This window comes from Varanus komodoensis, unplaced genomic scaffold (genome assembly GCF_004798865.1).
Source record: "Varanus komodoensis strain SLA01 unplaced genomic scaffold, ASM479886v1 scaffold103, whole genome shotgun sequence".
NCBI classification, from domain to species: Eukaryota; Metazoa; Chordata; class Lepidosauria; order Squamata; family Varanidae; genus Varanus; species Varanus komodoensis.
Genome location: NW_025335283.1, coordinates 223,541 through 250,454, shown reverse-complemented (window position 1 = coordinate 250,454; position 26,914 = coordinate 223,541). Strand labels below are relative to the sequence as shown.

At 52.8% G+C, this 26,914-nt stretch overlaps 1 protein-coding gene across 17 annotated transcripts in view; it reads right to left on the bottom strand.

Moving 5' to 3' along the window:
- The window catches only part of MACF1 (microtubule actin crosslinking factor 1), a 291,688-nt gene that overhangs the window by 125,943 nt on the left and 138,831 nt on the right, over window positions 1–26,914 (bottom strand). For 12 of the 17 annotated variants that reach the window (XM_044419421.1, XM_044419429.1, XM_044419419.1 and 9 more), the window contains 16 exons: window positions 26,700–26,854; window positions 25,311–25,437; window positions 24,215–24,398; window positions 22,527–22,696; window positions 21,567–21,745; window positions 20,506–20,644; window positions 18,497–18,690; window positions 16,997–17,159; window positions 15,683–15,766; window positions 14,185–14,292; window positions 13,154–13,252; window positions 12,247–12,399; window positions 11,956–12,044; window positions 11,151–11,286; window positions 2,235–7,556; window positions 1,578–1,727 (listed from right to left, as the gene is read on the bottom strand). In XM_044419421.1, the coding sequence (XP_044275356.1) occupies window positions 1,578–1,727; window positions 2,235–7,556; window positions 11,151–11,286; window positions 11,956–12,044; window positions 12,247–12,399; window positions 13,154–13,252; window positions 14,185–14,292; window positions 15,683–15,766; window positions 16,997–17,159; window positions 18,497–18,690; window positions 20,506–20,644; window positions 21,567–21,745; window positions 22,527–22,696; window positions 24,215–24,398; window positions 25,311–25,437; window positions 26,700–26,854 (7,452 nt within the window). The remainder of the gene's footprint in view (window positions 1–1,577; window positions 1,728–2,234; window positions 7,557–11,150; window positions 11,287–11,955; window positions 12,045–12,246; window positions 12,400–13,153; window positions 13,253–14,184; window positions 14,293–15,682; window positions 15,767–16,996; window positions 17,160–18,496; window positions 18,691–20,505; window positions 20,645–21,566; window positions 21,746–22,526; window positions 22,697–24,214; window positions 24,399–25,310; window positions 25,438–26,699; window positions 26,855–26,914) is intronic. The other 5 variants (XM_044419433.1, XM_044419435.1, XM_044419436.1 and 2 more) reach the window with 2 other exon arrangements.

Here is a 26,914-nt window from a genome sequence, read left to right as displayed (position 1 = left end):
GGTATTACGACCACTCTATACGACTCTGGTGCACCTGCAACTGGAGTATTGTGCTCAGTTTTGGGCCCCTCATTACAGGAAGGATATAGCCAGGTTAGAGTCAGTGCAGCGTAGGGCCACAAGGTTGGTGGCCGGTTTGCAGAGGATGGGGTGTGAGGCAAGACTGAGGGAACTGGGTCTCTTCAGCCTGGAGAAGAGGAGACTCAGAGGGGATATGTTGACGAAATACAGGTATGTGAGGGGGTGTCACATGGAGATGGGTAGAGACCTGTTCTCCCCTGCAGAGGAAGGCAGGACGCGCTCCAACAGAGCAAAGCTCAGGGAACCAAGGTTCCATTTAGATCCCAGGAAGCACTTCCTGACAGTCAGGACCCCGAGGGTGTGGAATGGGCTTCCACGGGAGGTGGATGAGGCCCCATTGGTGAGGGTGTTCAAAGATAGGCTGGACATGCACATGGTGGGCATGTCGTGAGCAGAGCCGGCTGGTGCCGGAGGTCAGACTAGATGGCCTGAGAGGTCCCTTCTGTTTCTATGTTTCTAAGTGTGAAATTGACCACGGACTAAAGCACATCACTCTCTCTCGACTCAATTCCCCTGGACTGACATACCACACAGACTTGGTATGAGGATGTAACTTATTGAAGACTGAAAAGCTTTAGCAAAAAAAGGCAAGTGTGGTAGAAAAGATTGGCAGCAATGTCTGCTTCAAAATTAAGACAACGGGTACATTCACAACCCAGAACAGTTTGTAACTGGTTTAGGGTTCATACGCTACTCATATTTTTCGTGACCCCACCTGCACTGCAGAGCATTTACTGGAAAGTGATCAAGGGCAAGGCCTGTCTGGCAAAGAAGCAGCCCTCTGGTTTCCAGGCTTCGCGGGGAGTGGGGGGTGCTAAAATGGGTTGCTATGTTAGATTTCCTAGGATGCCTTGATACGAGAAGTAAGGTCACCCAAGAATCAGGGGCATCGAACCATCAAATCAAGCCAGAGAGAGCTCCAGAGAATTCTAATAACTTCCCCCAACCATGGGAAAGAGTGGAGGCACTTTTCCCTCCTCATTCACCCCCAATTTGAGCAAAAGGTTTCAACTCTTGAAAACTGACAGGAATGAGAATGCATTTTGTTTTGCCATATTTATTATGTATCCAGATTGAATGCTCAATGCTAACTGAAAAAGTCTTCCACAACGAAAGTCAAAAGCCCGTGGCTAAGCCAAGACAGGACCCTCTCCCTCCCTGGCCCAACCTTCCTCCAATTGGCAACCATGCACATCCAAGCGAAAGTTAAATCTGGTAGATTCCTCTTTGCTTTCCGTTTTGTGCCCATGCAAGAACAGCCAGCCAGCACGTTTGCATCCCAGCGACTGCCCGGTGACGGCTGGGCCACGCAGCTGCCGTGAGCCAGAGACATAACAGCCGCGTGCCAAGGCCAGGCCAGGGCTTCCCGGCCCAGTGCGCCTCTGCTGACAGTGGCCCCAGCCAAATGCTCCAGAAGGCTCACAAGCAGAGCCAAGCGAGCAGAGTGCGTCCCACTGCCAACCAGCCCCTTTAGCGTCTCGGGAGGCTCCTCTTACCACTGCCTGATGAAGCTGGTCCCGCAGCGCCACCACGCTCAGCCCTCCAAGCTGAACCCGCTGGATGCGCATCTCGATGTCGCGCACCCTGGACAGCAGCACCACCAATTTCTCGTCATATTCCAGGCAAAGCTGTTTGCTGTAAGGAGCCTGTGGGGTCAAAGGCATTGAGGGCAGGCTTCAGATTCAGGGGAAAGGGAAGTACGCAATCCTGCATTTTTCTCTTGGCAGGGTCTTTTACTGCAAATAACTTTATTTAAATTACTAATACAGTAAAACTGCCGCAAAAGTGCGGTGCTTTCACTGGAGTGGTTAAACCGGAGCCTTTATCGCTTGCTTGCCCCTTTGATTAGCACTAGCAGAAGAGCTACCCATCAGTCTGAGCAGCGGGTGGGTTACAACAGGCTGGGTGTGTGACCCTCTCCCTGGGAGGGCACATGTGTGGGCACGAGTCCAACCTATGGGTCAGCAAGTGGTCACCCTGCTCTGCCCGTCTTTTCCTAGAGAAAGGTCCAGGGCAAAGCCAGGACTGCGGGAGCAATGCAGGGTGCAGCTTGTCCCTGCAGGATCTCCATCTTCCCTCCCAGAGAGGCCATCTGGCTGGCTCACCAACTGCACCCATGTGCCGTGCAGGGCTAGTTTAAGGAGGCTGCCTACCTTGCTTGGTTTGGAGATCTCCCGCCATCTCTCTTCCCCATCTGAGGACACACAGGATGGTTTGTCAGCGCTCCTGCCATCTCCAGCCATTTTCGGGACCGCATTCTGCTGCATGGGTGGTGTTCCAGAAAAATCTGTCTTGCCTTCTGGAAATTCATTCTCTGGCAGGATCTGTTCTTCTGAACCATCTCTCTCTCCTACTTCAGGATCAGCTTGCCATGTTTCCTCTGCTCTTTTAGCCACAGACGGTGCCCTGACACCAATGCCAAGCTTTTCTCCAGCTACTACCTGGACTGTATCCTGTGGTACTAACAATAGCAAAGAAGAACGGGAGCTAACTTTGCCCTCCAGACTCTCTTTGCTTTGTAGGCCCTCTGTCTTTAGCTCAGAAGGCCTAAAAGATTTTGTATCATCGGCTGCAGTCTCCGTAGACATCCAGTCTTTTACAACAAATGGTTCTTTGGCCATTCTCTGAGATACTTTTTCTTCTAGCATACCTTCCACTTCCAAGGCATCCTGGTAAATTCTAGTCCTTTCTTCAGTTAACTTTCCAGGTGCATCTGTTTTGGGAGTAATGTTCATTTTCTGGTCATCTGCGATAGTTTCTCTAGTCTTGACGTGATGCTTCTCTTTCCTCAGTGCTTGCTGGCCTTGCCTCTTGGCCTCAGCGGGTTCTGCTGGGACCAGATCACTCACCACCCTGCGAGATGCATTCTCCAGGAAGAATTCGCTAGCACTGGAGGTCAAAGTCTCCTCGATTCTTCTCTCCAGTGTTTCCTTGGAATCAGGAAAAGGAGGAGACTGCCTGTCTTGGGAATTTTTTGGTGGAAAGCTCTGCTTTTTACTCCTTTTTGTTTTTTCCTTCTTAGTAACTTTTACATCAACACGTTCGGCAGTGCTAAGATCTTGGGCTCTTAACTCAGTTCCTGGGCTTGGCAGTTCAACTTTGGTCTCCCCAAAGATCAGTTTCGTTGACTCAGAAATTATGGTAGGTACTTTAGATTTTGTATCAACTTTTTCTTCCTGACTAAGTTCCTTGCATGCTGATACTTCCAGAGAGTCTAAGGAAACAGTTTCCTGATCTGCCTTGAGGACTCCGGCTGCACTTTCTCTCCCTTCCTGAGAATGTTCTTGCTCTTGGTTTAGCTGGTTCATCACAACAACCTCCTGGGACCAAACCCCTTTCTGCTCCCTTTCAGTCACTTGATCCCTTCCTGCTTGCTTCTCTGACTCTCCCTTCTGGAGCCCTTTCTCCCTCAATTTACTTTTCCTCCTAATATTTTTTTTCTGGCTCTTCACTCTTGTGGCTTCAACTGGGTCTAACATTAAGGTGAGCTCAGGTGTCAGTTCCCCATCCCCTAAAGACTGTCTTGCAAAACCATCCACAACAGAAGTTCGCGAAAGGGAGGCTGGTGCTCTCTCACCCACCTCCCCCAGTGTTTCTTGAATTCCTTTCAAAGAATTGGCAGCAGTGTCTTCCGAAGTGTTGCAGCCCACTACTTCAGAAAGCACACTTTCACTGTGATTCTTAGTAGCATTTTTACCAATGCCCAATATTTCAGTCTTTGAGGTACCATTTTGCAGTAGCAACTCTGGCTGGTGACCTTCATCTTCTACCATACTTTTATGCCCAGATCCATCGCTGGCTCCTGGAACACTTTCTTCAATTATGCCGGCTAATTTCTTGCTGACTAGTCCTTTTTCAATGGCTTCTTTTAATGACACTCGTTCTTCACTCGCAGCACCAACAATTCCTCCAGTCAAGAGCTGATGTACAGCAATGACTTTAGCTGTATCGCCGTCCAGCACTTCTTGTTCTAAGGCAGATGCTAGTGACAACCTGCGGCCCGTAGAAGTTTCTATGATGCCACCTGTGTCTGCTTGAGCCTGCAACAGCCTCAAAGCTAGAGTGGGCTCTACTTTACCAAGCCTAATTGCCTGGGAACATGAGAGTGCATCCCCGGTCACTTCATCTCTGAGGTCTCTAAAGGGGACAATCTCAATGTATCTCTGCCCTGATTCAATATCAATCTTGCTGTCCCTGACCAATTCTGAATAGGGGACCAATCTACAGCTCTCTGGTTGAATAATTCCGTGCTTCATTTCAGAAGATATCATTGCTTCTTCCATAACTGGCTTGGGCAATAACCCTTCCTTCACAGCTGTAGTCAAGGTAACGTTCTGGCCACAGACAGGATCAAATATGCTTCCAGTTGAAGCCTGTATCTCTTGAACTTTGCTCTGAAACTCTGAGCTGACTAATCCCAGGGATATGGCTTGGGATGAGGATATCAGCTCCTTTGTTTCCGGATGAATATGCTTATGCAGGCACAGATCTTCTGCCTTTTTAAGATCTTCATAGAAGCCTTGGTCAATCAATCCATGCTCCACAGCACCTTCTACCGGAAGCCTCATGCCTGTCTTCTGATGAATAATGCCTCCCATGGCTATTTGTTTGGTCAGGAGTTGAAAGGCTTTCTCCTTGGCCAGAAGGCCCTTTTCTACAGCCTGGGTGATTGTCAAAGGTTCTTTAGTTTTAGGATCTAAGATACCACCTATTTCAGCCTGCAAAGCAATTAGCTTTTCTGTAGTTGCATCATCAACACCTTTCCCCTTAGCGGCTTTCTCTAACTTCCTGAGACCTTCCTGCATGGATTGCTGAATTAGGCCAAGGTTGGAAGCCAACGTGACTGACATTTTTTTGCCACGCTTGAAGTCAATAATTCCTCCAGTAACTACCTGAGCTTCCAGAATCCTTGTGGCAGTTTCTTGGTCCAACAGACCAACCTCAGATGCATCCTTGATGGAGTAGATGGTTTTACTAAGTGGGTCTATAACACCACTTATGGCTCGATCAGAGGCCAGGACTTTCTGCAGAAGTTTCTCACCCATCAGTCCTTCACTGATTACTTCTTCAGTGGTTAATGATTCACAAGTCTCTGCATCAAAAAAGCCACTGAACATTTTCATCTTGCCCAGGAGCTTGACAGCTGTATGGCTGGGCACAACTCCGCAGGCGACGGACTCGTCCAGTAGCATCTTCTTCCCTGTCTGCTCATGGACTATGCCACCCGAATGCAGCTGTGCTAGCAACATATTCAGAGCGTTGCTTTCTTCTTGTTCTACGGACCGTTTTGGCAACACAGAACCATCCATCTGATGCAGACGTGCCGCTTTTCCTTCTAGCCCTAAGCATCCCTTCATAATATGTTCATCTGTAGTTTTCCCTTCAGCTTGGTAAAGAAAGCCATCTGTTGACCCATTTCCCACTTTTTCGGTATTTAACCAATTAATAGCCTCTTCAGCTCCATTTATTGCTGCAAGAGTCACATCTTCCAAGGCATTCTCCTTCAAGTTTTGAGATTCTTCCACCTTCTCAAAACCACCTGTAGACATACTGGCTTCTTTTTCAACATCTTTTCTTCGGATTTTAGAGAACCCCTTGGGGTCTTTCAAAACTGTCTTCTCTTCTTCTGCAAACTTGACACCTTCCTCTGTGACTGCCATATTTGGAGAGTCTGTTTCAAAGCTGGGGTCCTTTATGAATCCACATGGTGGCCTTTCCGTTTCACTCCTGCTTTGGATGAGCCCCAGCTCTTGCTCTTTTTTGGAGCCACCCGTTTCACTTTTACCATCTCCCATAGCATCCACATCCTTCTCCTGCTTCTCCACATTCTCACTTCTTTCCTCAACAGTCACCAGAAGAGACCCAATTTCCATGTCAAACATTTCAGTAGGCAGACAAATACCTGATGACAGATTTCTCTCAAGCTCTTTGTCTGATGCAGGTGAATAAACTTTGTGCTCTTCCAAAGCTAATTCATTGCTAGGCTCTGCTTCCACAGCTGCATTATCCCCTTCCTTGTCATCTTGTGCTTGGGGTTCATCTTCACTACTTTCTAGTGGGAGAGTGTTAGGCCCACCCACATGCACTTCCACAAGAATTTTGGCAAGGCTGCTTAGCTCCTTGTCCACCAGAAGCAATTTTTGGCCGTCGTGGACATTGACATAGCTGTGGGTCATCAAATAAAACAAGACCCTTTCTTCACAGCTTGTTAGTGAGCCTCCGTCTTGGTTCGCATGATGTGCCCAGCTACCTGAGGCAGGGGGGTTCCTTTTGAATCTGTTCAGCAAATCTGATAAGGGCATATTTGGCATGATGTCAGGGAGACAGGCTGATTTCAGTTTCTTGGCAGCAGCTCTCTTCAGGATCCCACGGTCAGTAGCTTGGTGCCAGGAAAGGATGCTTCTGGTTTCCGGTATAAAAAGTGCCCTGATGGTTTGCCTGTTGCTAAGAATCTTGCAGGCTAGGTCAGGAGACAGGACACCCTGCTCCAGTGCCTCAGCCACCGAGAGAATCTCCCCCGACTCGCGCTGCAGAAGACCCATAAAGGACCCAAGGGATCCCAGGGTGGCCACAGCGGTTCTCGATGTCACCAAGCCTCTCCTTACTGCTTCGTCCAGGGAAAGCCTCTCCCCTGTAAGGGCATCTATGATGCCACCTGCCTGTAGCTGCCGCGCCACGAGAGCACAGGCCAGGTCCTGGTCAATCAACTGATGTGCAACAGCCTCATCCACAGTCAGTTGGTGGCCACTTCTGGGGTCGAGGATGCCACCAGCAAAGAGCTGAGCTTCCAGTAACCTCACTGCTACCTGTTTCTCTATCAGTCCTTCCTGAATTGCAGAGAAGATGCTCACTTTCTGTCCTGATTTTAAGCTCACCACCCCACCTGCTAGCTGCTTGACTGGGAGTAACCTCAGCCCTGTCTCCTGGTGAAGGATGCATTGCTTCATCAGGTCATTCCAGCTGGTCTCCTTGGCTGAGTTGGGGTCGATCAAAGTGTGGCGAGATCGCAGGCTAGAGTCCAACTTCTGATAAAGATGCGTGGTAATCATGCCCCTTTGAAGAGCCTCTTCTAAGCCAATTCTTTTATGGCTGGAAGGGTCTCTGAGCCCCCCAGTGAGAAGCTGCACTTCTGAGATTTCCAGCCCAACGCCTTCGCTGATGGCGCCATCCTCCATTGCAACCACAACCGGAAGAAGTGGCCTGCCTTTGAGGTCAGTGTCATCCACCAGCCAGAGGGCATCCTGTAGTTCCTGCAGCACCTCGTAGGTCCTGAGGTCTATGATGCCTCTGGCCAGGCCTTCTGCCAAAGACAACTGTTCATTGCTATTGGGAACCACAAGGCTGGCCAAGATCACCTGGGCTTTCAGCAGCAGAAGGCCCGTTTCTTGGTCTAGGAGACCCTTTTGCATGGCCCCAAAAACAGGTAAGACTTCCATTGTGCCAAGGTCTAGCACTCCTGCAACAGTCTCTGTTCCCTGGAGAATGAGGAAGTGGGTGTGGGGGGTGGGGGAGAGAGAGAGAACAAACTCAGGACCAAAGAAACCAGGAGGTTCTAACGCAGAAGCAGCTGACTTCAGAGAATCCCAAGTCCAAGGATGTCTCAGTCTCCTAGAGGCATCTTGAAAACCAGGCTAGAGAGCAGATTGCGGGACAGGCAGGAAATTTGTGTAATGCTGATGGCCACGCAGCAAGATTGCAGATGGGCAAACAGCATGTTGCCAGTAGCACTTTGTCGCTCAATCTAGCTACCCAAATGTGGCATCACTGAGACATTTTGGACACCCATCCAGAAGAACAAAGCGGGAAAGGACTCCGAGCAGCCACAGAGCTCCACATAAAATCAACAGGAAAGGAAGAAGGGTGGGGGGGAGAAGGCACCAGGACCAGCAGCCATGCGCTCACCACAGTGCTTCCTGCATTTCTCTGTCCAAAAGGCATGGCGACAGTTGCATGAAACAACCACAATGCAGTTCAGCCACATGAAGAACAGGAAAAGAGAGAGGGACAGAGAGGGAGGGACGGGATTTGCCTCCACAGGATTCCTCCAGTTTCCCATGGGCTCGGTGCTTACAATCTGCACAAAAGGTGCAGCAACTTGGACTTGACTGGGAAGTGGCAGCCCTGTGGAAGGAGATGCAGCCATGCTGCCAACACCGCACCAAGGGCAGGCTCCTGGGCTTGGCTTCAGCACAAGTGTCCCCTCTCTACGGTGTTCCAAAAGGCTTCAGATGTCAACTCCTTCAACTGCAAAACTCCTACCTGGAACAAGCCTAGGCTGGGAGAATCTAGCACTGCATTTCATATGCAGGCGGAACCTGGGGCTGGTTGCCTAAGCTACCTTTTCAGGAACCACATCTACAAATATCGGGACTGAATGAAGCGCTCAGGCCCTTCTCACAGGTTAACCTTCGCCAAGAAGGCAGCCACCCGTCTCTCCCAACAGATGCAGCTGCAGAAAACGGCAGGTTGGGACGCACTTTCTCTTCGAAAAGGTCAGCCCAGCAGGCCAGGTCGATGCTCCCAAATGTTCCTCTGCAACATGCAGATTTCCCCAGCAAATGCACAAGAGCAGCTCAGAGGTGTTGTGGCACATTTGGGCAGCATACAAAAGTTTTAAATAAATCAATAAATAATCAATGAAGAGTCAAACTGACGCTAAAGGGGGCAGATGTGGCCAATCAACCCCATTTCCTCAACACACATGCTCTTTGCTCCAGGAGCCTTAAAATTTGATCAGGCTTGTTGCAGTGGGAGTGGCTGCAATGAGCAGCCACAGCACATCCGGTGCATTTGAAGCCTGGTCCTGCCTGCTCTCTGACCCATCTTCTCTCCATTCCAGTTCTATAACTGAGTAGCCTCAGGCCAGCTCGCTAAGATGCCGTCGGGACTTAAGAGGTTCCCAGAAGGCCCAGGACTCCAGCCACGCAACAGCTTGGGGGGCTCATCGAAGCTTCGCCAGCACGCCGCGTGGCACTTCTCCACTAAATGGAGCCTCCAGGGAGAAGGGCCAGGGCAGACCCCGTGCTGGCCGCGGTGACTGGGCTCGGAGGGAGTGCACCCAGGCTGCTGCGGAAGGGCAGTGGTGAAGATCAGCGGTGGGTGCAGCTTGCGGGCAGACACCCTCACAACCTCTGCAGCTCCCAAGAAAAGGTGCAGGGAAGCACAGCCGGGCTGGGGCCCTGAGGGGGTTCTCCTGCCCTGTGGCCCAGCAGGGCAAGGCTGGAGACTTACTGGAAGAACCTCCAACACCTTCGGACAGCACAGTCAAGACTCCAGACATGCGTGTTCAACGATTAAAACAAGCAGGAAAGAGGAGAGGAAAGGGACAGGAGTCATAAAAGGCTTTTCTACTTACCAGAGCTGTGGGGTATGCCGTGAGCAGTTAAAGACACAGCCTTTATGGAGCAGCTCAGCCGTATGGCGCACACAGTGTAAAAGCTGGGGTTAGCATCCGGCATGCGACTCTTTGTTTTGCACAAAAAAGTAGAGAGAACACACACACACACACACCCTGCAGCCCCCCAACTGGTCTTCATCTCCCACAAGAGAAGTGGTTTTTCGTTTGTTTTCTGTTTTTTGGTGCAACCTCCCGGTGGTTAGTTTTAAAAAACGACACAAGAGAATTGGAAGCAAGGATGGCAGTTAATTCAAACACTAACTCGACATGAAACAGAAACCAACAGGGACACATCATGCTCAATGCAGAGAGAGCTCTGCCCTTCGGAGAGTTTTTGGCAGGCCGTTACTCCACTCAGCCCAGGAGCTGGGTGTTTTCCACAAGCAAAAATGTTTCAGGGGACCCCCAGAGGCTCCCTGTAGCAACGAAGCACCCCAGGAAAGGTCATTCACAAGTCAACGCCACAGTACCCACGAGATACCCCCTTTCCAGCCCTGCCTCCCCCCTCCTTGGCAATAATGCCTCCTTCGGCCCCACTTCCGGAGGAGCCGCCTGCGCCGGCACTCTCCCACTTCGGGCAGCCGGAGCTAAGGCGAGCAGCCCCTGCAAGGCACGAGACGAAGTCATGCGGACACATCAGGAGCCCCCGAACTGGATGGAGCTTCTGCTCCCGTGAAAGCCCTCGTGCAGGGGAAGGCAGGAGGCCCAGGGATGGCAGCTGCAGGTAAGGAGCACGTGGGGAAAGGCCGTTCTTGTGCTCTCGTGCAGAGCCAGCCGTCCCTGTGGCGATCATGGCCTGCTGAGGGTGCATCCCAACAAAAATCTTGTTCCCATGTGTGCCTGGCTGAGCTTCAGAACACAGGGAGCCGAAACCCACTGGAATGCGACTCCACACAGGTATACGCATTGCATTGGACACATGGATATCACACTTACACGACACATAAGGTACAGGTATATCCACGGAGGACTCCAGAACAGTAACAAAGGAATAACAGAGCCAAGATGGATGCTCAGAGACATTCTGCCAAGTGCATAAGGGAAGACGGCATAAAGTGGAGCTAGAATGGCTGCGAGAGAAATGCAGGGGAGGAAGACTGGTTTTGATCCACGGGAGCCTCACAGAAGTACAAGGTCTGCTTACTGGTCTAATGTGGATGGACTTCCCATGAAAAGATGCCGGAGAGGACAATGCACCTTCCTCTTATTCACATCTGATTAAACTGTGCTTCAGCCAGTTTCTTAGTTCCCTTTAGTACTTACTACATTCCATGCTACGATATCCCATTTTCTGCTGGTGTTTTCCCTCACTTCCCCTTACATTTGAAGAAGCTGTAAGCAAACAACCTCACTGCAGTGTTGCTCTAAGGGAGCGGCAGCTGCGAAACAGCTTCCTGGAAAAAATGCAGGAGCCCTTTACACACAAGGAAGGTGGCAACCCTTGCCAGTCGCCCTCTGAGAACAACAAGTTTGTGAAACTCTGTTGGCTCAGCCTTCAGTAACCTTCGGCAAGAAGATCCTCTGCAGGATGCAACAGTAGGGACAGAATAGAATGGGTGAATGCACACGAGGACTTTCAGAGGCCTCCAGACTGTGCCAGAGGGGCACCCCACCCCCCCAGCAGCCTGAGAGACCTGCAAATGTGGAGATCCAGAGGAGAAAGGAGGACTACCTTATGCGCTGTCTCCTGGGCCATGTGGCTCTGCAGCTGCTGGAGGTGTTCTGTGAAGTCAGAGCAGAGCTGCGCGTAAGTCTCCTTCAGGGTGCTCAGATGGGTCGACATGTGCGCCTTCTCCTGGCTAGAAAGCCTGCAGGGTGGGAGGAAAGACGCCTCTTAGCAGGGGCTCAGCAGTCCTGCACCCCAGAAGCAGCCTGGTGGGATTCTGGTGGATCACCTCGGGCACTCGGGCGCCACCTCGGGCGCTCAACAGAAGCATCGACTGGATACAGTGCCCAGCAAGGAGGTGACCCAGCCCAGTGCATCTTGCTCTGTCTGGCTGCAGCTCTCCGAGGTCTCAGCTGCAGTCCTTTGTAGCCCAACCACATAGGAGAATCTAGTAAGCAGAAGGGGGATTGACCCTGTGTCTTTGATATGGGAAGCCGGAGGGCTCTCCCTTGCACCAACGCTTTCTCTTAGGCTGGTTCTACTCCTGCCATGCTCTGATCAAAATAATCCACTAGCCATGACACCTGGCAGATCAGGAGGACCTCCATCCTCAGCAGCTCCCTCCCTCCCTCCCTCCCTCCCTCCTCAGTGCCAGCCCGTTCTTCTCTCGAGTCCATGTTGCTACAAGATAGGTTCATCAGATCCCCACCTCCATTTTCTCGGGATAACAATCATGACTCATAACAGCAAGAACAAGCAACGTTGGAACAGCCAAGCTAATTCAACACTAGAAGGGCTAGAACTGCTCTCTCCGGCGCTATCTACACACAACGGCATCCCTCGTAGTTCGTGCCGGGTGGTCTTTACTCACTTGTGGCCATGCTTTGCAAGGAAGATCTGGGCAGTTTTGACAGCTTCCGAGACCTGATCTTTTTTCACGGCCAATTCCTCATTCAGAACCTCATGAGAACAAAGAGATGGCAGCATTAAGCAGGTGAGGAGAAGCACACATGCCGAAACAGCCTGAGCACTGGAAGGCTCTGGGGACAGCAGTTCGGAAGATCAGCCCAGGATAGCTGATCTGGGCTTTGGCTTGTGCTGCTGACTGATCACAGTGGGGAAAGTGTAACAGGAAGTGAGCCTCCCTCTGGCACTTACATACCTGTTGCTCCAAGATAGACTTCTCAATATCTCTCAGCTCCTTGCTCTTCAGTGGGATGCTTTTGAATTGCACACTCTGTTTAAAATTTGTGACCCAGCCCAGGAGTTCTTTCACTCTGTCCACGTGCTCTTGCTTCTCTTCCTCCACAACTTTCTGCCAAAATACAGCAACAATAAAGACAGGAAACAAGCACAGCCTGCAGTCATTCCAGCAATCCCGTCAAATGCTTCTCAGGTGAGAAACAAAGTTAAAATTGACCATTGGCCACATGCCTCCAAGCTCCTGCCAGGCAACTGTTGCAAGGAGCTCCTGCGGCCTCCTAAGTGCTCCTGCTTGCCCGCTACAAACATTTCAGAAGTTTTGTGAGGTAGATGCATGTGAACCTGGGTGGAGGTGATGCAGGATGGGCTGAGGGGGCAGACGGAGGAAGCAGAAGAAGACTGAATAACATCTGGGGACCAGGGAGACGACCTCTCATCTAGAACTCTGTTCAGTTCATGGAAGGGAAGGATGGGGCAAGTTAAATATAGGAACTGAACAAAAATGAGACAACTTTTTCCTAGCTGAAAGATCTCTGCTGAGCCCTCACCATTCTAATGCCAGCAAGGGTCTGTCTGGCAGGCAGAAGGGGGGGCCCAGACCCTTCCCAAACAGCTGCACAATGACAGACGCTGCCCCCTTTCAGAGCGCTTCAGAACAGCCTCCTAAGTCAGGTAAAAACAGGGCTGTGCAGTATTGAGATTTTGGGATTCTGCAACACTTAGCAGCACGTTTCTAACCAGTGCCTCCCAAGGAAGTGGACAAACCCCAAAGGCTGAATGGGGCAAACGGCACAGCCTGACCCAGGCGGACAACAATGGAGGCACACGGCAGGCACCCCCCGTGACAGCCGCAACAAGCGTCTTACTTCCTCCTCTTCCAGGCGCCGAAGGGCATCGCTGATGTACTTCACGTGCTGCGTGGTCAATGTGACCAAGGCTGTGTAACGGGTCCGCAAGTCCATGAACTGGCGGGGGGAAGCAAGAAGCACATGAGCCGCGCCCGCTCACCACAGTGCTGGCGATACTTGCCAATCTGTTTGTTCTCGAGAACGTGAAAACATTTCCACTCGCTACACCAGAACCTGGTGAGGACTGACCCCTCCACAGAAAGGCCACTGCACATCACCAAAGGCAAAGATCCGATTCTGCCATTGCACAAGAAGTGCTTCTACATAGGTCTACGCGTCCGGAAGGCACTGGCTTGGGGAAAGCTGCCACAGGTCAACCTTCCCTTCAGCCACAGGTCTGCCGGTGAAAAGGAAATCCCGTCGGCAGAAGGCAAGGGCCCTGGAGTGGAGGCAGTGCACCAGACGGTTTGAAGATATGTGGCCCTGCATGACCAGTTGAGCTAATGGCCCTACTCCCTGCAGGGGTCGGGGCCACTTGCAAAGTAAGGAAAGGGAGCCGTGCAGTCCATTGTGTGCATCCTTTGGAAGAGACCAAGGAAAACAGAGAAAGAAAGGATGGTCCGGGCCCACTTCTGCCACAATTCAGCATTCCAAGGTGAACAGCTCAGACTCTAAGCTGGAAGAAGAGGGAGGGCTGGAATTCCTAGCTGCAATCCCAGAGTCAGAGAGCTGCAAGATACGTCAAGCTGCTGACAAGTATCAGAATCTCTCTGGTTCAGGGGGAGACACTGTGGAACTGGGAAGTTCCAGGAGGCCTACACATGCCAGTTCCTGAGGCTTAGCGGCTCGATGGCTGACAGAAAAGCCAGCGGGGAGGAAGCTTGACACAGCGGCTCAGGACAAGGAGGCGGAGGCAGCAGTCAAGTCTGCAGGGGGCTGCCGTCCGGCCGTCAGGGCATCTGTCTGTCTGTCTGTCTGCCTGCCCGCCCGCCCGCCCGCCCAGGAGCCTACGACCAGTGCGGCCTAGCAAAGAATCACACAGAATTCACCTCCTGTGTGATCGCATCAGAGGAGGAAAGCATGCGCCGGCGCTTCATGGGGGACTTCTGCTGAGATTCCACAAATGCGCGGTACGTCATCAGCTGCAGCTCGTAGTCCTGAGGGTATGAAGATGGCAAAATGGATTTCAGACCCCTTGGGCAAGACTTCTGGAATTCCACACACTACTTCTCTCAAAACAAAACATCACCATCACCAGACTCCCCAGCCAATGCCGTATGCAGGGACATGTGTGACTGTGCAAGCGTGCAGAGATACACCTGTTTTCTCTGCACACAGGGCTGATCAGCCCAAGGTTTGTGCTCACTGGAAATGATGGTTTGCAACAGGCCAGATCCACCCGCTCAACTGAGCTTCAGTACTAACGGCATTATTTTAAGGAGTTTATGCTTCTCTTATGGCTCAGCCATTTGCACTGCGGTGCTCCCCCAGCACCGAATCATAGCATGGCAAAATAGTAGAGCTGGGAGGGGCCAGGAAGGCCTTTGGGTCCATCCCCCTGCTGTGGCTGGACACCACTCTATGGCGTCCCACCCAGGAGGCCTCCAGGGTGGGAGACTGGCCGGCCGGCCGGCTGGCCTGCCTGGACTGCTTGGCCCTAAGCGCCAGAAAGCTGCATTTGACAAGATCAGTACAAGACGCAAGGGCGTGCGTTGCCTCACATGACTCAGGGCGTGTACCCAGCCATTGCCCTTTCCAGCTTCTCCTGCAAGCAGGGGCGTGATGTTAAGTGTGTAAGAACAGCGCACGCTCTGTGCCCGCACCCCCTGGGAGAATATTGCGGGACTTTTAAGCTAGGTAACCACATCACATTGGTTTAGACTGGAGACCCTCAAAGGGGCAAGTGCACTGAGATTAAGCATCCATTATTTCAGCAGTTTAATTAAGAGGCTAAAAATCGGCCTTCCAGCCAGGAGCCCCAGCGCGTCTGCCATGGAGTACATGGGCACTGCAGAGGCTTCAAGGCTGTCGGTGGGTCAGGCATGCTGGGCACCACCTGAACCAAGCGTGTGACCCAGAAGCAGTCGGATGTGGGGGAAGGCTGCCTTTCAGGAAGCCGGTCAACTGGCATTGTTGGTGTGCTCTTCCCAAGGAGCGCCAGCATTTCCTGGAGCAGAGGCGGGAAACACTTAAGTCAGTGGACACACTGACTCTGAATTCCGGTATCTCATGCTCAGAAACAATGAATCCATGATGGAAATCAGCATTGATCAGACGGCTCTTTCTGGGAATGCCAGAACAACAATGCAGACACCGGGCGCCCAGGCCTGTGTCACTGGGTGCATCTAAGGCGACCTTCCCCTGTGCGGTGCTTTCTGGGTGTGCTGGATTGCAGGTTCCATCATCCCCACTGGGTAGGAAAAAGGTGGTAAAGTCAACTCTATCCCAGAGGAGTCTCATCCTTCACCTGCACTTCAGAGGTGCTTGGTCACGCAAGATGCGCCAAACCCATGTCCATATTCTACACTGACGGGAATGTGGTGTTACCTTGACAGCAGCTGAATATTGCTGAGAAAGTTTTTGACACTGGTCCAGTTTGGTTTGATTCGCCTCTATCTCAGCAAACAGCGCCTTCAATTCAAAAATAAATGCATTGTCAGAATTATGATTTCTAGGCTTCTTTGCAAGTTGGTTTTGCACCATTTCCTGTACGGATGCACACCACGGATTTCACACACTCCACTTAATTACTAAGCTAAAGTTCCCAAGTGAACATCACTGCATCCCTAATGGGGCAGGGACAGTATTCCTCCGGTCCTGCCCTGTCCTGTGTTTCCTTGATGTTCACAAGGGAAACTGGGAGCATCTGGTGGCAGTCCAAGTAAGACCAGAAGTGGACAGGACCTTGGAGAGCCCCTGGTGTGTCCTGCCCCTCCCGCAGCAACAGCAAGATGCTGCCCCAACAAGAGTCAAGGACACCCAAGGCTGACTGAACGGTCATGTGCTCAGGATCATCCACCCTGACACCCGAGGGCTTCACGAGGCCAGGGAAATGGAGAGCCGCCCAAGAGGAAAAAGGCAAGACTATGTCCTCTTGCTGAAATGGTGGACAGGCGTGTCCTCCAGCCACTGAATAAGGCACTGGACACTGGAAGGGCTGGGAGAGGGGGTGGCGCATTTTGCTTCCACAGCCAATCAGCCTGACGCCTGCGGGAAGCCCCCAAGCCAGGCGCCAAGGCAAGAGCCTCTCCCACTCCACAGCACAGCCAATGACTCTCCGCTGCAAAACCCAGCACAGCTTTATACTCCCCTGCCGAGTCTCCCCTTCCTGGCCATTTCTCTCAGCTAAGAGGCCCCAGTCACTGCAATCTTTCCTCGGTGGGAGCTGCTCCGACCCCTTCCTGCACCTTTTCTATCTCGGACAACCAGAACTGGAGACAAGGCACCAAACAGAGGTACACTGCGATTCTTTCGTAGTATAGGGAAGCGAATGTGCCACACACAGAAGCATGCTTCCCAGCACTCCATGCTTCCTGGTGTTTATTTCAAATCCTTGCGGCTGCCTAGCAGGGAAGTCAATTTCCAACAAAACTTGGTAGAAAGGTGGTACTGAAAGCCAAACCAAAGTTGTTCCAAATCCACCCCTTTCAATGCAGTCAAATAGGTATACCTAGATGATTCTGCCCAGCATCTCTTGAAGCAAATGATTACACACAGAACCTGGAATGTCTTCAGTACACTTTTGTGTGCTTGGAACACCTCTGCAAGCTCTGCAGGGCATTACAGACTCGTGAACGCAACGCCTAAGCTGGGGGCATGACTGGACCCTTCGGGCTCCCCGGGGCACTCCAGCAGGCTTACCATCTGTTGGCTGAGTTGCTCTGAGAGGACTCGGCTGTCCTCTGCTTGTCCAGGCTCCATCAGTTCCTGCTGGGATGTGGTCTCCTCGATCCACCGGATTAAGGACCCATGGCAGTTTCGGTAATCGCTCAGCACTTCCGCAATACTCTCCAGCTCTGATTGGCTGTCGAGAGATGAAAAAACAGTAAGAAAAAATAGGAGAAGGGAAGGAAGTGGAGCAGAAATGAACTTGGAGGCAAGTTCTTATATCCAGACCACCTAACTTTACAATCAAATATTGTTACTAGTCATGGTGCCTTATCGAGTAAAGAAGGGGGGGCAGCCAAGAGTTTATGGTTCCTGGCAGTTTATTGTGGCCCTGGAATGGAGATATCCTGCAGCTTTGGGCACTTACAACCTTCAGGTCAGTGCTGAGAATAGCTACAGTTTCAGGGGATAACTATTTAGTTGGCAACTAATCTTCAGCAGGGACCCCGCTTTGGCTCTGATTGCTGGATTCACTTCTGCACAAATCCCAGAACGGACAAAGGGCTCTTTCACCCCCTCCTCTCAGTGTGAGCAACAGTGGAAGCTTCTGCAAAACTGCCATTGCACAGCACCCCTTTCCTCAGCCTTTTCCCGAGAAGCCCTTCAGAATTCAGGCAAGGTGTGTCACAAGAGGGCCTGCAGGATGGAGGCACACAGAGAAAGTCCCTAGGGCAGGACTCAGCCCCCTTTCCCCACCGCACAGCCAAAGTGTTGTGTTAAAGGTTTGCAAAACAGAAGGTCTGGGGGGCAGCAAGAAGAGGGCAGACTGCTTAAGAGCATCAAGGCAGAACTGTGAGAATGAAGATTTTCTGCATCTCAGTTCAATGTGATCTTGAGGTTGCAACAATTTATTTGAGTTATTTATTAATGTTCCAGTAAGTCCTGGGATTTAAAAAAGAAACAACAAAAATACGATGTGTCACCTGTTCTCTCACTCTACTGTCTCCTCTCTTTTTCTCTCAATAGTTAGTATTTGCTTACTTACTGGAAGATTCAGGAGGATTTTTTTCTGCTTTTGGCCCAGTAAAGAGCTGGTGCAGGTGGAGAAAAGAAGGGCAGGACTACCCTCCGCCTACAAACGCCCACATGCATGGACAATGTCATGAGCTCACAGTATTATAGTCCCAAACTGCTGTAGGGAACCAGGTTAGCAGAAGAGGTAGCCACTTCTGGCCTCTTGGTTCAGGCATCCCTCTCAGAAGCTGCAGCCTTTGCTCTCCCATATCCCAGCCAAGCAACAGGGGCTCCAGCCCCACAAAAAGCAGAGTCCCAAAAAAGCAGCTTGAACTGACGTCACTCCAAAGGTGAACCTGCCTGCCTGCCTGCCTGCCGGGCAGCAGATGGCCCATCCTAAACGGCCAACTGCGAGGAGTGACCCGTGTGAGGATGAGCCAAAGACACCGGGTGCAGCCCCACCCCCTGCCTCCCTTCATATGGAGCGGCTGGCCGGAGTCGCCCCGCAGCCGCGCTCACCGTGTCTCGATCTGCGAGATGACCCTCTGCCAGCGGTCCCACAGCTGCACTCCCTTCTCCTGGTAGCGCTCCACATCGAGGCTGCGCTCCTGCTTCAGGCGGTACAGCTGGTCGGCCACGACCTTCGCCCGTGCCAAGTCATCTTCCAGCGTTGCAAAGACGTGGCTCTTCTCTTTCCCCTCCCTGACCCATTCCTGCAGCATTTTCCAAGGCAAGCACAAAATTGGCCATCAAACACCTGTGGACCCCGCCTGTGGGATTCAGGAAGAAGGGAGGCTGCGTACGGCTTCCAGGAAGGGCTGGAATGCGGTAAGGACTGGAGAGCAGATGCCCAAAGAGGGGCTTGCGCTAGCCAAACGTGGATTCTGAAGGGCAGCCCCGACACCTTGACTCCAGTGCCTCCGTTCTGTTGTTGAACACTGCCTAAGCAGGAATCAACCACTCGCTAAACCCAGCCCTCGCTAAACCCAGCCCTCCCGAACCTGGTGCCCTGCGAATGGGCAATTCATGCATTCATGTCAGTTAAAACTCATTTAATTGCTGGCAGGAACCCAAGGTGGCTTGAACAGTCCTCGTCTTCTCCTTTTAATCCTCACATTAGCCTTGAGAGGCAGGTTGGGCTGAGAGTCAGAGGTGCGCCCAAAGTCCCCCAGTGAGTTTCAGGTCCAAATGGGGACTGGAACTCGTTCTCCTGCGCCCCAGTCTGGCACTTGTCCACCACACCACACGGGCCCCAAGAATTATGGAAGCTGCAGGCCAGCCCATCCAGAGGGTGCCAAGGCGGGAAAGAAGGCTGCTCCCACCTACAGGCTCCAAAGCCACTTCCCAGCATGTGCGGAAGAGCAACTCTGCAAGCTACAAGCAACTCCCCGGCCGCCAACTCATTATCCCAATCCGGGTACCCATGGGAAAGTCCAGATTCGCCGACCCAGAGCCTGGGGGTGGCGGGGGACAGTCCATGCCTAAAGCACCAACACTGGGAACATATTAGGATTCGTTGGAACGCCCACCCCACTGCTGCGAGCCGGACCCGCTCAGTGAGCAGCGCAGCATGTGGCTGGGGCACGTCCTGCCCGGACAGCCGGTGTGGCCTGGAGGTGGCAAGAGTGCTGGGCTGGGGAGCCAAGTGCCTGTGTTCTGGCCCACGCTTGGTCACGGAACCACTGAGCGACTTTGCCCAGTCACAGGCACTCAGCCCAACCCACCTCGCAGGGCTGTTGCTGCGAGGACAAAATGGAGCTACGGAAGCCACCTTGGTGTGAAAACAACAGCAATGATGAGCATACTTTTTCCCTGTTCTGCCTTGGCCAAGCAAACCCTCGCCTCTTCTCCGCTCCCTTGTTTGGCTAATGTGACCTCTGCTGCTCTCTGCGGATGCCTACTTCAACTAAGCATCCAATCCTGCTGCTGGCCCCCGCTTAGTTGGGTGAATCTCATCAATTTCTCCATTCTACATCCGACACGCAGACAATCGGGCTCACCCGATTTGATCCAGGTCTTTGACTGCACTAACAGTGGACAGTCCCCCGCTCCTTGTGGCAAACCTCGTCTCCAGGCCCAGGATCACGGTGGGCGGGTCAGCGATGCGTGCTTCCTTTCTTTGGTGGGGGAGACTCGTGCCTGGGAACAGGGGGCGGCAACTGCCATCTATCCCCTGAAAGCGTGGGGCGGGGGGGACAAAGCTCTTTGCAGAAGTGAGCAGGCGCTCGAGGGCAGGGGGACTAGGCTCCTTGCTCACAAGCTTGCTGCAAGCCACACCCGCATTTCTGCTGCCCCAGTGCAAGCCAGCTGGGCTGCCAGCAGAAATTGGCGCTTGACTCGGAGAAGCAAGCAGGGCAGCCTCAAAGGCAAAGCCATGTGAGCAGTTCCTGGCCAAGCCGCAATCGCAGGAGACCGGCTTCTCCCAGGGAGCTGGCCGGCTGGCCGAAGGGTGCTGCAATGTGGCCCTGGACCACGGGAATGGCTGCTGCCCATGCCTGCCGACAGGGAGCCCTGCCGGGACCACCGACCTGCAACGTGGCCTGATGAGACCGGATGGCGGCCAGGTCTGCGGGCACGGCCTCCTCTTGGCTCAGTTTCACCTCATAGCCTTTGAGCACGGACTCGGCACCTTGGGTGTTGCGAATGATGACGTCAATCGTCTTCAGCCTAGCGGACAAAAGCGGGGAATGCAGCTTTGCTCTTCTCGCAGCACAGAGTTTGCCACCCAGCACAGTGCAATCATCAAACAAGGAAAATGTTCGGCACCCTCTCCCCTCAGTCCCCACCCCCACCACTGCCTGGTCTTCAACAAGACCCTCTCCCTAGCAGATATTTCCATCATAAAGAAGCAACACCATGTGCACACAAAGCATGTCACTGCACACAGGTGCGGTACCATGAATGCACTCTTCACTGAAAATACACATACATATGTATGTACACATGCGCGCGTGCATCCCCCCCCCAGCTCTGTGCTGCAGAGATGATGGGATAGGAAAATCGAGCTCCTTTAACATTCCAGTGAACATTCCAGTGTGTTCCCCTCCTTGCAAAGTACGGAAGGTCACCGCAACTTAAGGCACCCCCAAAACTACTTCCACTCCTGGCCTCTCCTGCATACACCCCCACTCCACATGCAGACCTATGAAATGTAATCTGCTTCATTTGAACTCAGCACACTTTTTGAAATCCTGGTGCCAGATATCCCAAGCAGAAACAACTGCTGGCTTTGCAAAATCTACCGAGATTTCCCCTAGGAATTCTGTGAAGATGGCTGAATGTTCTGGGATGATATGAAGTCCATCACATCCAGCAAGGTGTTGACAGCTCACCTCCCAGGTACTTTTCCCAAATATATTTACTTCCATTTTTCTGGAAGTAAAAATCAGCAGGGCACCTGGTTTGCCAGTGAAGATTCTGGGATCACCCACGGCATCTTTACTGAGGAAGTTTCCTGGCCGAGGCTCCCAGTAGCCCCCGCCCCTCACTGTTGGAAAACACTGGGCTGCAGGCAGTCGCCCTGTTGCTCAGGTGGGAAAATGTGGGTCTCTGTCTCCATTTAAGAGGAGAGCGGACCATAAGGACTCACTTGTCCAGGTAGACAGAGGAGAGCCCGTAGACATGGTCCATTCTTTCCACCAACAGGTTCAGCTCAGAACGAAGAAGTGGGGTGCTGGATCCCGTGGGAGACTTGTGCAAGAAAATGCTGCACCGCTCAGAAAGTTGCTCCATGTCTGCCTTGAGATGATGCAAGTCGTCCTTTAACCGCTGCAGGGAAAAGTGGGTATCAGTGGGAACGATCAGAGGTGCAGACCTTTCATGCCGTACCTTCAGAAACTAGCCCTGGGGACACATTAACCTCCACAAAGTTCATCCCAACCTGCCCGGGGATGAGTGGAGATTAGGTGGCCAGTTGCAGGCCTTTCAGTGATGCTGCGCGAAATCTGGAATCCTGAGCAGAGGCGAATTCGGCCTCATCACTGCCAGATCTTGGGCCTCAGGTGAAGAATGACCTATTTCAGCAGGCTCCCCACCGCCCTTTACATGAACAGGATTTGGCAGCTACCATAGAAGATACGGTTGCAACGTTGAACGTATTGTTATTTGTTGGGAGAGTTAATTCACTAAAAAGCGGGGGAGGAAAGCTCAAGCATAACAATGCAAACAATCTGACAATGGACATTCACAAGGGCTGCAAATTTTTAGGAAAACCATGAAGTTCCACGGGAATGGGCTGGGAGGTGAGTCTTTTGCTCACATAAATCCAAATGGTGCACATTGGTGGCTCCAGTTCTTCACCGATGCAGCCCAAACCCTGCGAAGTGAATTTATTGTGAGCGGCTTTACCCCTTCAAGTGCTGCATGGAATCACAACTTGTGCCCGATAGTCTGCGTCCGTGACATCCCCCATATGGAGGCTTCCGCCCCAAGCAGTTAAGGCCAGAGAGAGAGATCTGGAGTTCTCTCACGGATCTGCTGCGAGATGGCAACCCTGGCACAGGCCCTCATGGCAGCTCCAGACACCATCCCACCACCCGAAAACACCCACCTCCTGCTCAGCTATCCGGAACGTGTTTTCCTGCAGGGCATCCCCGTCAGTCCTGGTGCTGCTCGCTGTGCGAATGGTGCCCACAAGCCGCTGCTCACACTCCTCCAGGTGAAGGCGGATGTTCTTCAGCTCGGAGAGGTATGTTCGAGAGGCAGTCTCATCTTTGTCTTCTGTTCCCACACGCACAAAAGAGCAGACGTATTAGAAGCATTCCAAAACTGCTGTGCGAAATGCTCTGGAAGCTTCAGCTGGTTCCAAGCAGGGCAGCAGGAGAGTTAGCAGGGATGGCCCACGGGACGCCAGGGCACTCCCATCCACTCCAGCGGCCACTCCATTTCTGGGCTTCATTTCCACATGCGAAGCCCTCAGCCGGGCGGGGCCGGGCTGCACGAAGCAGTGTCTCTGCCCACTCGCACCTGCCTAGAGCCTGAGAGCGCCGCTTGTGGTCCTTCTCCCAGGGCCCCTTCCAAATATGGGGAGGAGGGCGGCTCCGAAGGACAGGGGCTTCCCCTGCTGTGGCAGCCCAGCCATGGAGCGAGCTGCCCAGAGTGGCTGCCTCGCCCCCACACAACGTTCTTCTGGACCTCAGGGCAAGAGCTTTGTGTTTTCTGGAGCCTCTCAGTGTTGCAGTTCCCGTTTTAAATCCAGCGCTGTTGGCAGCTTTTATGCGGCCATGCTTTCTGGGTTTTATGAAGTCATGTTGAGCTTTTATATTTCATCATCTTGTACTTTAGGGCTTTGATTTTGCGAAGTGCTCAAGGAGCTTTTAGCTGGTGGGCAGTAGAGAAACGTGCTAAATACGCTCCAGCTCTGCTGTTTGCCCTCCTCCAGAGAGGTTCCCATCCTAAAGGCAGAGGCCCCAGTGCAGCCCTGCTCCCTGCCACCTCCAGCTAAAGGACCCACCCCCCCAGCTCCTGATCCTGGAGAGCCCCAGCGGGTCACAGCTGCCGCCCAGCGAGGAGAGCCTTTGACTGCCGGCGTGACCGAGACACGAGCAGAGGGGCCCCCACCGACGCCCTCCAGCGCAGCCTGGGAAGGGCAGCGGGGGGGGGGGCTGGGAGCAGCCCCCCCAGGGGAAGGTGCCCACTCTGCTTTGCGTGCCTCCCCTCTTCCTGGCTGCAGAGGAGGGCAAGGCGCCTGACGCAGCACAGCCGCCGCCAGAACTGCCCGGGCAGGCGCCCTCCTCTGCCACGTGACCCACGACGGATCGCCACTGAGGGGTGGGAGCCGGGCAAAGGCAGCAGGCCTCCCCCTTCTCCTGCCCAGAGAGCTTGCAGGGTGGACAAGGAGAGCATGCCGCTTCCTCTGCTCCAGGTTAGCAGCAGGAGCCCCCCCCCCACCCAGCCAGACACAGGAGGGACCCAACATCCACTTCAGGGAATGAGCCAACAGAGCCTGGCAAGAAAGGGGCCACTATGGGGGAGGCCCTGCTGGTACGTTACATGCAAAATCCAAAGGGAGGCCAACAAGCTCATATCACACTGGAAGGACACACTTCTTTTCCCCACGAACCTTTTGCTGCATCCTGGTAAGTGTATGATCGAGCCACAGGTCGGCCTACAAAATTGATTTGAGGACCAGGTCCGACCCGGTTGCCCATCCAGCCGACATGGCCTTCAGTTCTTAAAATTTCTCGTATTGCTTCTATCCCCTTCCGCTGGAGCCTGACTCAGGCTCCCCCAACGTACCATTCTCCATCGACTGCAAAAGCTGCTGGATGTGCTCCTTGCATGAGTCCACGTCCTCCTCCAGGCGCAGCCGGTCAGCGACAGAGAACAGCTCCAGGTCCCGGCTGTCCTCCAAGAAATCTTCATAGTGCTCCTGCAGGGTCCTTGCAGACTGGTGGCATTCCCCGGGACCCACTGCCCTCAGCTGCAGGCAGAACACACACAGGCCATAGGGTGGCTACAGGCAACAGTCAGGCAGTCCCTCGGCGGTCACTGAACCTCTCACAGCCTTTGCCCAATGGAGGTCCTGCCCTGCATGTTTTCATTTGGGCCTGCCGTAGGTGCTCCAGATCAATAGCGGGGGTGAAGTTAGTGCAGAAGGACTGCTGCTTGTGCATGGAAAGAAGCTAACCAATGTTCATAGGAACAAAGAAACAGAGCGAGTCAGAAGGGTCCCCCGGGCCAACTAGTCTGACCTCCGGCTCCACTCATGACATGCCCACCATGTGCATGTCCAGCCTATCCTTGAACACCTGCACCGATGGGGCCTCAACGACCTCTCATGGAAGCCCATTCCACACCCTCGGGGTCCTAACCATCAGGAAATGCTTCCTGGCATCCAAATGGAACCGTGGCTCCCTGAGCTTTGCTCCGTTGGAGCGCGTCCTGCCTTCCTCTGCAGGGGAGAACAGGTCTCTACCCACCTCCGTGTGACACCCCCTCACACACCTGTATGTTCATTCCATTGCATAAATGAGCTGCTGATATTCTGCCCTTTTTTAAGTGCAAGACTTCAAGTAGAATTTTCTTTCAAGCTCCCTGCACTAGAGAAGTATCTTTTGCGCATGTTGGGAAGGGCTATTATACTGATGGTGTTGTATGAATGCAATGACAATGCATTATCGCTTCATTAATCTAGGTTTACCAGAAGAGGACTTGGGCTGCTAGACCATGCCTTGGTCCTCCCCGCTCCCTTAATCTTACACTGCTGGCTCTCCTCCCCATTTCCTGCTCACCACCTTCTAACTTCCTGTCCCGTCCTCCCCACCTGGGAATTGCCTCAGTTTAGCCTTGGCAGAAGCACTGCCCTCAGCATTTGCAGGGGTCGCAGTGTTACCTTCTCCATATTCCAGCTCTGCACCAAGGAGATGTCCTTCCTCAAATAGTTCCAGGAGACAAGACACTTCATGTTCACGTGGAGCTGGTGCCACTGGGCCATTACCTGCTGGTACAGCTGTTCCACCCTAGAACAGGAAGGCAGAACACAGCCCAGTGACTTTCCCAGACTTTCCCCATGAATGGAGCCAATGGTATCATAAAATCATAGAACAGGAGAGCTGGAAGGGGCCATGGAGGCCATCGGGTCCAACCCCCTGCTCTTGCAGGACAGCAAGCCACACCATCCCACTCAGATGGCTACCTAGTTTCTCCCTGAATGTCTCCAGTGTCGGAGAGCCCCCCACCTCTCCAGGCAGCTGGTCCCACTGTCGCATTGCTCTGCCAGTGAGGAAGCCTTTCCTGATACCCAGCCTGAACCTGGGTTGTCGCAACTTGAACGGATTATTCCGTGTCCTGCGCTCTGGCCTCAGCCAGAAGAGAGCTTGACCTTCCCCTTTGGGGCAGCCTTTGAGGTGCTTATGGAGGGGTAAGTGGTAAACTGCCAGCACTGTACACAGTGTGCTCCCGCATCTGCTCTTCTAATCAGGACTTTGTGCACTGCTTCTGCTCAAGGCGACTGGCTGGGGAGGGAAGTGGAAGTCAGGCTTTAAGCCGCGTTTGCCCTTCCCTGAATGATGTCTAGGTCAGCATGCAAATAGTTTTCCCAAACGGGACAGCCTTTGGCTCAGAAAAATGCCAACATGTATTTAAAATGTGCATTTTAGGGTTAAAGGTTTACAAATGGTGTGCAAACCAGAGACATACGGCAAATCTGTGTGTGTTTATTTTTTTATTTATATATTGATGTGGATCAGAATAAAGAATGAAAGATATGCAGAACAGATGCAGGCCGAAAACAAATGGACCCCCCTCCCCTGGCTGATGCTGTTACCCGCCATCACATTCCCCTGACACGCCCCCAGCACCGTCAGAATGCTAAAAGCAGACCGAAAGAGATAGGAACTGCCCCATCCCCAGTCCCAAAGCACCAGCACAACACTGCCAGAGCCAACCCTGTGCGGGACGAAAGAGGCACTCGATATTCCTAGACTCCAGCTTAAAAACTCTGGTAGACTGGAGAAGCAGACATCTCCATTTTCTGCCCCCTGGGACAGAGGGGCAGAGGCTACACACATCTTTGCTGCAATAAATTCTTAGGTCTTGGGATTCTGTACCTTTTGGCAGAATTTCCTGATTCTGCCTCATCTGCAGACCTAGCTCAGAAGAGTCTCCAGCCCCAGGGAGCTGACGGCACACTCCCCAGAGACAGCCCTGAGCGACCACTGAGGAGACCCTTCAAAGCTGTGGGGGCACTGGGGCTGCGCTAGGAAAACTGGGATTACTTTACCTGCCAGCCACGTCGACAGCTTCTTTATTGGGCGGCGGGATCAAGAAGCAGACGGAGGGCACCATGGCCTCGTTCCCCGTGGGGCTGATCACCTTCCATTTGGTCCGCTGAGAATTGTCTTCCAGGACACACTCGTCGTTTTTGCAGATGGTGATCTGTGAAGGCAGCGGAAGTGAGGCAGTGGCCCAGCAAGGGGCCTAGCTGGCCTGAGCTTG